The following is a 10,239-nucleotide window of genomic DNA, read 5'->3' as shown; positions in this document are numbered from 1 at the left end:
TAACAAAGGAGAGATACATTTACAGGGATAACGCTACGGAAATTTTACATTAATTATTCGACATTTTACTAGTCTGAAAAAATGCTAGAATTATATTTTGTGCCGGAAAATTGTAAGGAGGGTCGGTCAATTGTATCGTAGATTCAATTAATTCCTAGTAAACCTCTTATATAAGCTATAGCTTAAAATTGGTTTTTCATAAAAAATTATTTATTTTGCTTGAAAATTTTAAATTAGCCATAAATATATAACGTATCAACGAGTAATCTTAGTACAAAAAGACTTAAAATCGTATATCAAATGCCTTTTTCTTAATGTTTGTTTCCCTTTAAGAAATTTCCGTATCGGCCCATTGATATATCATGTTGAAACATAAGTTTTATTAGTGCAGTACAAAAATTTCACGTCTCCTCTTTCGTTAGTCCTACTTTACCAGGAAAATTCATTGGCATGCCAATAGGTAGTTGATCATTTTGAGAGCAGCACTGCAATAACAGTGATAGGCATGGGCATAGCTGTCGTTCGTTACTTCGTAGGGAATTTTTAAATCTTAATATCAAAGCCAAAACCGAAAATAATGAGAAAACGAGTAAATAATCAACTGGGTAATAATTTACCCCAATTACAGAATTTAATTAAGCGTGATTCTACGTCTTACAAAGATGAGGTAAGCGCCTTTAATTTAAGCCTTGTTGAAACACGCGGACACGACGTGGTATTCTTTCTGTGAGGTAGTACAGTGGGACCAGGGACTAAGCTCTAAGAACAGCAATAATATAATGCAACTAAAACTGGTAAAACGTAAACAGTTTCGGGGGAAAGGCAATTGAAAGGTTGTCACTTTGTTATACAAAACATAAGTTTTTGGTGGACGAACCTTATTTGTAAGTGCAGCCGAGCCATTTCATGATTTCACACACTTAAAAAGATTTAAAAAGAAGTTAATCAAGATTTTAGTAAAATTTTAATATTTACACCCCTGCGAAATGACAAATGCTTCATGTATAACAAATTAAGCTTACTGTTATTTTCATGTAAGGTAATTATTGTAGTTATTGAATTATATCGGAGTCATTTCTTTCATTGTTTCAGTTTCGACAACAGCATAACCATTATCTCTCACTTTTACAAATATTTAACCTCAAGCCTATGGACTTCAACAAAAGCTTCAATGATGTAGTCATGTTTCAGGCACAGGTTTGAAATTAACCATGCTTTTGTAAAATTATAAAAAACATTATAATCAAGCAAAGAAATATGCAAGTTTATGAAAAACCAAAGGAAAAACCATTTAGTTGCTGATATACGCAATTTGTATTTTTCATTGCATATTTCTTAAGTAGAAATTGTTGAAATTACTTTTGGGTTACGATGATTTCCTTGTATGAAAATTATAACCCAAATGTAGCCTCTTTTACCTAACCTTGGATACTTACTTGCCATACTTTCGTATTATTTTGAAAAAATTAATATTCCATATACTGCATTAGGTTGCTCATTGTTATCCTGATATTTTGAAAACATTCCCTCAAGAAATCATAAAGCTTTTATTAGATCACAAAACTGTTTTGGACTCTGAAATGCGAATGGTAACTAAATTCTATTTGACTTGTAATTCATGTATTAAAATTAAAAGTAACACTAGTTTCTCTTGTTAGAACTTTAGTAGAGCGTTGATTCTGCTGAGAAATAAAGGGTTGCTGTCACCGACTGATCTACTCGATCCCTTTTTTAAGCTATTAAAGTGTCAAGACAAGCAGCTTCGAAAATTCCTTCAAATACATATAATTACTGATATAAAAAATTTAAATTCTAAACATAAAAATGCCAAACTAAACACGGTTAGATTTATTATTATTTTTTGGTAATTTCAAATTATTCACGGATTATCATTAATAGGTGTTACAAAACTTTATGGTGAAAATGTTGACTGATAATCATCCCGTTGCGTGCAAAGTAGCTCTAGATGTAATGATTGAATTATACCAGAAAAACATATGGAATGATGCGAAAACAGTCAATGTTATAGCGACTGCCTGTTTTTCAAACATAACTAAAGTATTTAGCATATATCTTTAGTTTGAGAATGCCCTTGTAATATAAAAAATTCCAGGTATTAGTTGCGGCCTTAAAGTTTTTCTTGGGAACTGATAAAGAAGATGGTGAAAATCTAAGTGAATCTGAATCGGAGGTGGGCTGAGTTTGATTTTACTAATCTGGCACTTTTACTAAAAGACAATGAATTTTTGTTTATAGGAGGAGATGGCTATGCCAAAGGATGTGGCATTAGCGAATCGTGTAAATAAGAAAACAAAGAAACGTAAAAAATTGCTTGAAAGAACTAAAACAGTTGTAAAGGTTTGTGGTTATTTAAGTCATTTTTAGGGGGGTGAGAGTCCTGTTTTCTAGGTATTGAGTCGCGTCCCGAGTCTAGGAAAATTGGACTTGCGAGTCTTGAAGTCCAATTTTGCAATACTCATTATAATCCATAAGAAATGGATTTTAACTCTTTCGAGGCCAATTTGAGTCCAAATTTTCTAATAGTCTTATTTGAGCCCTAAAATTTATCCTAACCAGGGGCGTAGCTAGGGCTGGGCGGCGTGCCCGCAATAGGGTATAGGGGTGCCAAAATTGGTCCATATTATTATATTAGGGGGCGCCAAAATTGCAGCTCGCCCCTGGCACCATTTTCTCTAGCTACGGCCCTGATCCTAACCATTTAAAATCAGAATAAAAATATTTTAACTAATTATTAATTATGTATTTAACTAATTATTAAATTTATGACTAGTTTGAAATTTCCAATTGGTATTTAAAAATTACAAACATTCTTGAAAACTTAATTTTATTATCACTTTTAGCAGGGATTTTGAATAAAAATTATTTGCATAGTATTTGGAAGCAAAGCAAATAAAGATTCGCTTGTAAATAATAGACTCGCTGGATATTTTTCATTTTATATATAAACTCAGTCCATTTCGAGTAATTTTCAAGCCTTGGCCAAGGACCCGGTACCCGATCAAGTCCTAGAATAACGATTTTCGAGTCTCGAGACCGAGTACTCGCACAGCCCTAGTAATTCTTTTTTGAGGTTAACTGTAGCCAAGTCTGTACCATTTAAGCAAACAAAATGAATCTAATAGGCCACAAAGGTTTTAGAGCTTTGGAGCCATTGCGATATTTATGTTGGTGTTTATCTATATCAGGTTTTCTAATATAATTTTTACTGCTTGTTTCTTTTTTGGGCTTATGAACCTTGCATCTAACCACATTTGGTAAAACTTATCAAGCAACATAGTTTAAACGTTTTTCATTTAAATGGCACTGACTAGCTATTTTTGAATGTGTTTCTAATGACTTACAATTGAAGATTTTTTAATTTGCATTATATAGAAAAAGAAAAAACAACAGAAAGCTGCAGCTTTCAATTTCTCCGCTATTCATTTATTACACGATCCACAAGGTACAAATATACTTCCAATCAATGAAATTTTCTGTATTTACTGATATCATTGTTTACAGCGATGGCTGAAAAATTGTTCAAGTCTTTGGAAAGTTTAAACGAACGTTTTGAAGTGAAATTAATGGCCATGAATCTTATTTCCAGGCTAATCGGCATTCATCAAGTATAAATGCTTTGTATAATTCTTTATTAAGAGACTTATAATAACTTTTGTTTATAGTTATTTGTATTCAATTTTTATCCGTACCTGATAAGATATTTGCAACCTCATCAAAAAGGTACTTTTCTATTTAAAATTGTGTTATTTTATTTCAAACTTAATGACTTTGTTACTTATTAAGATGTTACTCGAATTCTCCAGTATGCCGCTCAAGCATCTCACGAGTTAATCCCACCTGAAGTAAATTCCATACTTCAATTTTAATTTTAATGTATTTTTAAAAATTACCTTTACATTTAGACAATAGAGCCTATTGTCAAAGCTATTGCTAACAATTTTGTGACAGAAAGAAACTCATCAGAAGTGATGGCTGTTGGGTAAGTGTTAAATAAATTGAACTTTTTAGTTTACCTTAGGTGGTTTTTTTCTACCTGTTCTGGGTTTTTTGAGCAGGTTAAAAAGTGTAGCCATATGACGTAATTTTACTTCAATTCTGTCTTGACGAAAAGAAGGATTTGGAGTAAGAAAGGAGTAGTTAAAGGTTAAAGATTATTTATAAAAAGCTTGCCTCATGTGAAGAGGTTCTAAACCCCTCATATTTTCGTGAAACCAAATTTAAGCAGGCGACAAAGATAGATTACTCCCTCTACACCTCCTTTTGAGGAGGAGTAAAAAGTGTAACCTTAGAGCTCTGGAACAAGCAAACAAGATTCGGGACCGGGTAAATCTTACCCCGAGAACAGGCGAATAAAACGTCTTAGGGTAAAAAGTTAACATTTTGTCCGCGGACAAGCGAAAAAAAACCACCTAATGAGTCACCTAGCGACTAACTAGCTTTTGGTTTGGGTTTTATAATTACAAATCTTCGGCTTATCAGACAAAAATCTATCAGTGTATGACGGGCTATAGTAAGGATTTTTTTAGAACTGCCCAAAAAAAAATATACAAACTAAACCCCCAAAACATAATTTCAATGAGCTATAAAAGCAGTTAGAATTCAGAAATTGTAGCAGACTAATATTTTAACAAAATTATGAGAGAAAAAAGGGCTGCAAATAAGTAACTTACTTCAGAAAAATTGGCGGTGTTTGTAGATATTTCCCGGAAAGACCCGTTGACCCGACATCTCCCATGAGGTAATCAGCTATTTTAAATCCGAGTTTTAGATCTGTCCACTCTTTTAGGCTCTGGTGTATGAACTTCTTGCGTTGGCTGTTACTTGGCTCTCTGTAAACTGAAGTCTAAACAACGGTTAAGCCTACCAGAGCAAAATAATGTTTCAATTTCACTGGTTTAAGGGGTTTTCCCCTGAGTTCTTCGGTTTCCCCTTCCATAAAAACTTGTTGAGGTTAACGGTAATAGTTAGTGTAGGGAGCTGTTGGCTCGCGTGGCACGAAGGGCTTGACACTACCCTCCTACGCATTGTAACCTGGCCACCTGAACTAATGGCATTAAAAGTGGCCCGATGACTTAGGCCTAAGGTGGTGCCTTGGGTATTAGCCTAGCTGATAATTATAAATATTTTTTTGGTAATTTTTCAGTATCAACGCTATTAGAGAACTTTGCGCACGATGTCCTTTAGCCATGAATGAAGATTTATTACTCGATTTAGTACAGTACAAATCTTATAAAGACAAAAGTAGGCAAAAAATTTATTGATTTCACAAAATCGAAGTATAATGCTAATTTTAAATTGTGGCAGGTGTTATGATGGCATCAAGGTCCTTAATACAATTATTCCGCTCAATCAATCCAGCTTTACTTTCAAGAAAATTTAGGGTATTATTATATGTTTTATAACTTCTTTTTCAATGACATGGTTTCATTTTTTTTTTGGGAATTAACAAAAAACATGTAACAGGGAAAGCCCACAGAAGCGACACAGGAATTAAAACCACGGCAGTACGGGGAGCTTGATACAAAGGATTACATACCTGGTGCTGAGGTTTTAAATGAAGAGGCTGATGAAGATGAAGAAGGTGACTTTTTAAATTTTCCAACTGAAGTACTTTATTACTGCAAATTCTGTCGTATAAACAGCATATTATTTGACTTAGAAGTATAGCATATCGCGAGTGAAGCCATGGAATTTTGTAGGAGGATCAGCGTATTCCTAATAGAGAAGTGTTTAAAGAGGTGTGCCTTTCATGATGGTGTAACCATAAGCCTATCAACCCTAAGTTTGAATCGAAAGGCAGTGTTGGTTCAAGCTAACGACTGTTGAAAGTACAGCGCTAAATCCACCCGGTGGCGGAAAAGAGAAACGTAACGCGTCTCGCAATGCATGATGCCAGCTGCTTTAGTAAGAGAGAGGTGCGTAAAGAGGGAAAGGGGGAAGGAAGAAGCTTCAATTTATCTCTACTAGGTGCCGATACTATCGCCTGATTTCTTCTTTTTCGCCCGTCAGGTGGTGGTACAACTTAGGGTTGATTGGCTTATGGTGTAACCAATAGCGTAACAATAGTGTTGCCATGGCCATAGAGAAGGTGTAGGGTGGCAGAGTGGTTAGCGCTTTCACCTTGCAGCAAGAGGCAGCTTGTGGCATTGGGTGAAAACTTTGAACAAACTCCTTCTGTGTTGAGTTTGCAAGTTTTCTGCCCACTGGTTAAAGAGGTTTTCCCCCCAGTTGTGTGGTTTCCCCTTTTCATAAAAACTATTATAGGTAACAGTTAGTGTAGGGAGCTGTTGGGTCGCATGGCACAAAAAGCTTGCCACGACCCTCCTACTCATTGTAACGTGGCCACTTGTTGAAAGGCATTGGAAGAGATGATTATTATATTATTAGTGTGGCACCCATTAAAAATTCTTAAATGAAACCCAGTGGAGTATCTAGCTTGGCTGGTCCCTGGTTTTTGTGGCTAATGCTCTCCTTCAATACCTTTTTGTTAGCTAAAACCCCCTTAAAGTTCCACCCCCCCCCCCCCCCATGCAGCTACGCCAACTGATGAAGACCCTTTTTGACTGAAGATAGTAATAGAATACCGAATTGAGTTCTAGGAAAATAGCCATATGTTAATATTTAAAACTCAAATCTTCTGTAGCGGTATCTGAAGAAAAACAATAACTTTTGCTTTTATACGATGGTCTGATGCGACTTTAATGGTTTTGAAATAATAGATTAAGTTAAAAAAAAAATTTTTTTTTAGTTAAATCAGATGATGAGGAAAATGAAGAGAGTGATAGTGGTAGCTGGATCGATGTTCCACAGTCAGATGATGAAGAAGTGGTAAGTTAACTACATAAAAATCTTGGGCCTCGATTCTTTTATTATCGTTGTGAGTTAACGAAACAAAAATATTGTTAGCGCCATTGAATTTATATTTTTCGTTAAGTCGCTAATGATAGAGTAGAAACGCAGCCCTAGCATGTATTGTCGTATCCAGAAATTATAGAGGGATGCTAGCAAAAACGCAATGAAAATAATGTAATACACTTGAAAGTTGAGGCCCTAGCGTGCAACATACTCCGCAATGTGATCAAGCGATTGCTGCATGGAGCTGTTTAAAGCTCGAAGGGCTTGGCCACAGACCCCGGCTGCGATATTGACTGCGTGTTCCCCTTGGGCAACATGTCTCTGGCATAGTTGAGGGATCCCGTCCAACATTACAGTGAAGAGGATGGGGCTAAAATTAGTTCTAAAATGACCAACTAATGAAATTGAAAATAATTATAAAGGTCACAAAATTTCAACCTTATTTGTAAAAAATTCCTTGCTCTACTATTTATTTGCATAACGCAAAGTTAATCATTCTTGTCAATTTAAATTAATTTTGAAAATAATTAATATTTACTATTTACCATATTTATAATTACCATTATTTTACATATTTAAACCTTTTTTATTTTATACCTTAATGTTACATTCCATTTATTATCTCACTATTTACAACCAGCTAAATAGTAAATACCACTTTGGTATTGACTGGGTAAACACCTTTTTGGGATTGATGCAAGAATCTGAATTTATTAAAACTTAACAGTGGTGTTATTTACGTCTCTAATAAAGGAGGCTTACATTGTACAAATATAATGCTTCTGTATCTTATCTTAAGAAAATTAAGTTCTACATAATTCTTTATTTAGGAAATTGAAAGCTCAGATGATGAAAAAAAAGGCGACAGAAAAGAGAAACTTAGCCTAGAAGAAAAAGTTGAGAAGGCTTCGTTAGTTTCGCAGCTTCGGATCTTAAGCCAAGATGAATTTAAAAAGATAAATCAGGCGCAAATTGCAAAGTACGTTCATGGATCCGCTCCGAAAAATTCGAAAAGGAAATTGGAAGAAGAAAGTATCAATTTAGCAGAAAAGGGGGAAATAGTCTCACTTGCTGCTATAGAAAGAGTTCATAAAAGACGCAAGCATGACAAGGAAACGAGACTTGAAGCCATAATGGTAAATTTTCATTTATTTATTTAGGGCTTTTATTACATTAAGTTTAACTACAGCTTGTGAAATCACATGTACATATCTTTAAATAAAGTTAATTGCCCGAGATCCGTTAGTTCTGTAGAATGACTTCTACTTTTGCTAAGAAAATAAGATAGGGTCCCTCATTAGAATGCAATTTGTTTTTAGAATGGGAGAGAAGACCGAGAAAAATTTGGAAAAAAGAAGGGCAAGCTTAACCCACATGCTTCAAAACCCCAGCGAGAGCAGAATAAAAACAAAGCATTCATGATGATTAAATACAAAGCAAAAGGAAAAGTCAAACGTTCTTTCAGAGATAAACAGGTGTGTATATTTTTAATATAAATTCTCATGTTAAGGTATGTAGGGTGGTCAAAACTCATAAACTAATAGTATTAAAAGTTGCTAGATGAACTTGGGTATCAGTCTAGCTGGTTATTATTATTATTCCAAAAACTTAAAGATATTAGCTTGGAAAAATCATGGAATATGATTGGGTATAACGAGGTATGGAAGTGGATGAGCTACATCATTTTGGTATGCACCGATGCTGCTCTTTAATGGGGTCTTTAGAAACCATGCGTGAGCTAAAAATTAATAAGGGGAGGATTATAATGAAACTAAACGCTTAGATTTATTGAAATAATTTTTATGGAGATTTATTGAAGAAAATTATTGTTATGGAAATTTAACTGATTTATTGAAGGAATTTATTATGGAATGCCTTAAGAGACTTTTACAGCTAGTGCAAATGCCGAAATACATTTCTAATTTTAAATTTTTTATTTAGGTTGCATTACGGAATTCTTTATTAAAAAGTAAAAAGATGAAGTAATTTATTGAATAAAATATATTCTTTATAAATTTATGCATTATGCATAAAAATATTAACACTGTTAGCATTGTATGTTTTCATATGATTATTGCCATAAATTATTTCCAGGCTTCAATTAAGGGTTGACAGATGTAAAAAAGCAAATTAATATCAGAGAGAGTATATATCTTGTTTAGAGAGTTTGTGGGAAATTAAATCTCGGAAATGAGTTTTGAAGCTGGAAAACAAGTCAATATTATGTTATTGGATTCGGGATCCTAAACGCGAATTAATTTCAAAACTAACCTGGATGTAATTTTGCAAACGAAGGGGGGGTTAGAATAACAAGACTAGAACTGATGTATATACATTGTTTCGTGCCTTTCCCCCCCTCTCTTATACGCCGCCGCGCATTCGCCATTACTTACACCCAGTCTGCGCGGAGTTCAGACTTGGGTCTTTGGTCGGCGGTTATGGAGAATGGGGGCTAAAGGGGGATAACTCCAATGGAGGCGCCCAGCAAAACACCGTAAAAAAAGTGTATAAACGTCCTTGGTATATCATTGAGCCTTCACACCATGCGCGCCAAATTAAAAATAGAACTAAATATAAAAATAAAAATTAGTGAACAATGCAAGAAGATGAAAACATGAACACGAACAAAAGATTGAAATACGCGACAAAACATAAATAATAGTCAGAATAAAGTTATGAAGTACTAACAGCGTTGCGAAGTATGACGGAAGTGGCTGAGATCACGTAGGAAAATCGGGCTTTCAAAACACCCTTGAGAGAGACGGGAAGAGTAATCTTATGGAGAGTACTATATAAATTGTGGCTCTAGAAGTACTATATTCCCAACTCAATTTATAAATCTGTAGAAAGTCTGAAAAATTCAGCTCAGTTTCAAATTCATTTTCGGACCTGGCCGTCTAAGCATTTGAACTGGAAGACGACAACGCGTCGGTCTGGTGATCATAGCAAATAAACTCCAAGGCTAAGAACATCAAGATTTGCTAATCGTGCTCATATTTCTCCAAAATAACATTTTATACTTCTTGACAATATAGTCAAAATGTAGCATTGACGTTAGTGTACTATTAAGGACAACACTAAGATATTTTACCCCGGTCCTCTACTCCAGGATAGTTCTAAAAAAGGAAATATCATTAAAGATCCCTGTGTAGAGGCAACAAGAACAGTCTTATGCAAGAGCTCTCCTCACTAAATGAATTATTGTTTTGGGGAAATTTTCCCCAGTAACAATGATGGCAACATCGTTGGTGTAACCAAAGTAGTGGGGCACCGATCCATGTTCCAACTGTAATTGTTCATTGACCACCGCAGCGGGGTGAAAGAAAACCGCCCTGCAGGCAGCCCCGACTAGTGGCGACTCGC

The 10,239-nt window shown here is 34.8% G+C and overlaps 1 protein-coding gene across 1 annotated transcript; it reads left to right on the top strand.

The window, feature by feature from the left end:
• The first annotated feature begins 478 nt into the window (after positions 1-478).
• Mys45A (SDA1 domain containing protein Mys45A) lies at positions 479-8,891 on the top strand. Its single transcript, XM_090172550.1, has 19 exons — positions 479-667; positions 1,093-1,197; positions 1,491-1,589; positions 1,659-1,841; positions 1,900-2,058; positions 2,114-2,191; positions 2,257-2,358; positions 3,394-3,463; positions 3,523-3,626; positions 3,684-3,741; positions 3,805-3,863; positions 3,924-4,000; positions 5,165-5,262; positions 5,326-5,402; positions 5,485-5,602; positions 6,770-6,849; positions 7,707-8,012; positions 8,196-8,351; positions 8,818-8,891. The coding sequence occupies exons 1-19, from the start codon at positions 578-580 to the stop codon at positions 8,860-8,862; spliced, it is 2,064 nt and encodes a 687-aa protein (XP_090028676.1). The 5' UTR covers positions 479-577; the 3' UTR covers positions 8,863-8,891.
• The last annotated feature ends 1,348 nt before the right edge of the window (positions 8,892-10,239 follow it).

This window comes from Leiobunum rupestre, chromosome 4, assembly GCF_980474605.1.
Source record: "Leiobunum rupestre chromosome 4, qqLeiRupe1.1.hap1, whole genome shotgun sequence".
NCBI lineage: Eukaryota > Metazoa > Arthropoda > Arachnida > Opiliones > Sclerosomatidae > Leiobunum > Leiobunum rupestre.
This window is presented reverse-complemented; position numbering and strand designations above follow the sequence as displayed.

Bases quoted from the DNA above. Each gene is read 5' to 3' on its own strand.
- Mys45A (XM_090172550.1), top strand. From the start codon at position 578: ATGAGAAAACGAGTAAATAATCAACTGGGTAATAATTTACCCCAATTA. The intron at 2,359-3,393 runs GTTTGTGGTTAT...TGCATTATATAG, and splicing joins GAACTAAAACAGTTGTAAAG to AAAAAGAAAAAACAACAGAA. The intron at 3,742-3,804 runs GTACTTTTCTAT...TTACTTATTAAG, and splicing joins TTTGCAACCTCATCAAAAAG to ATGTTACTCGAATTCTCCAG.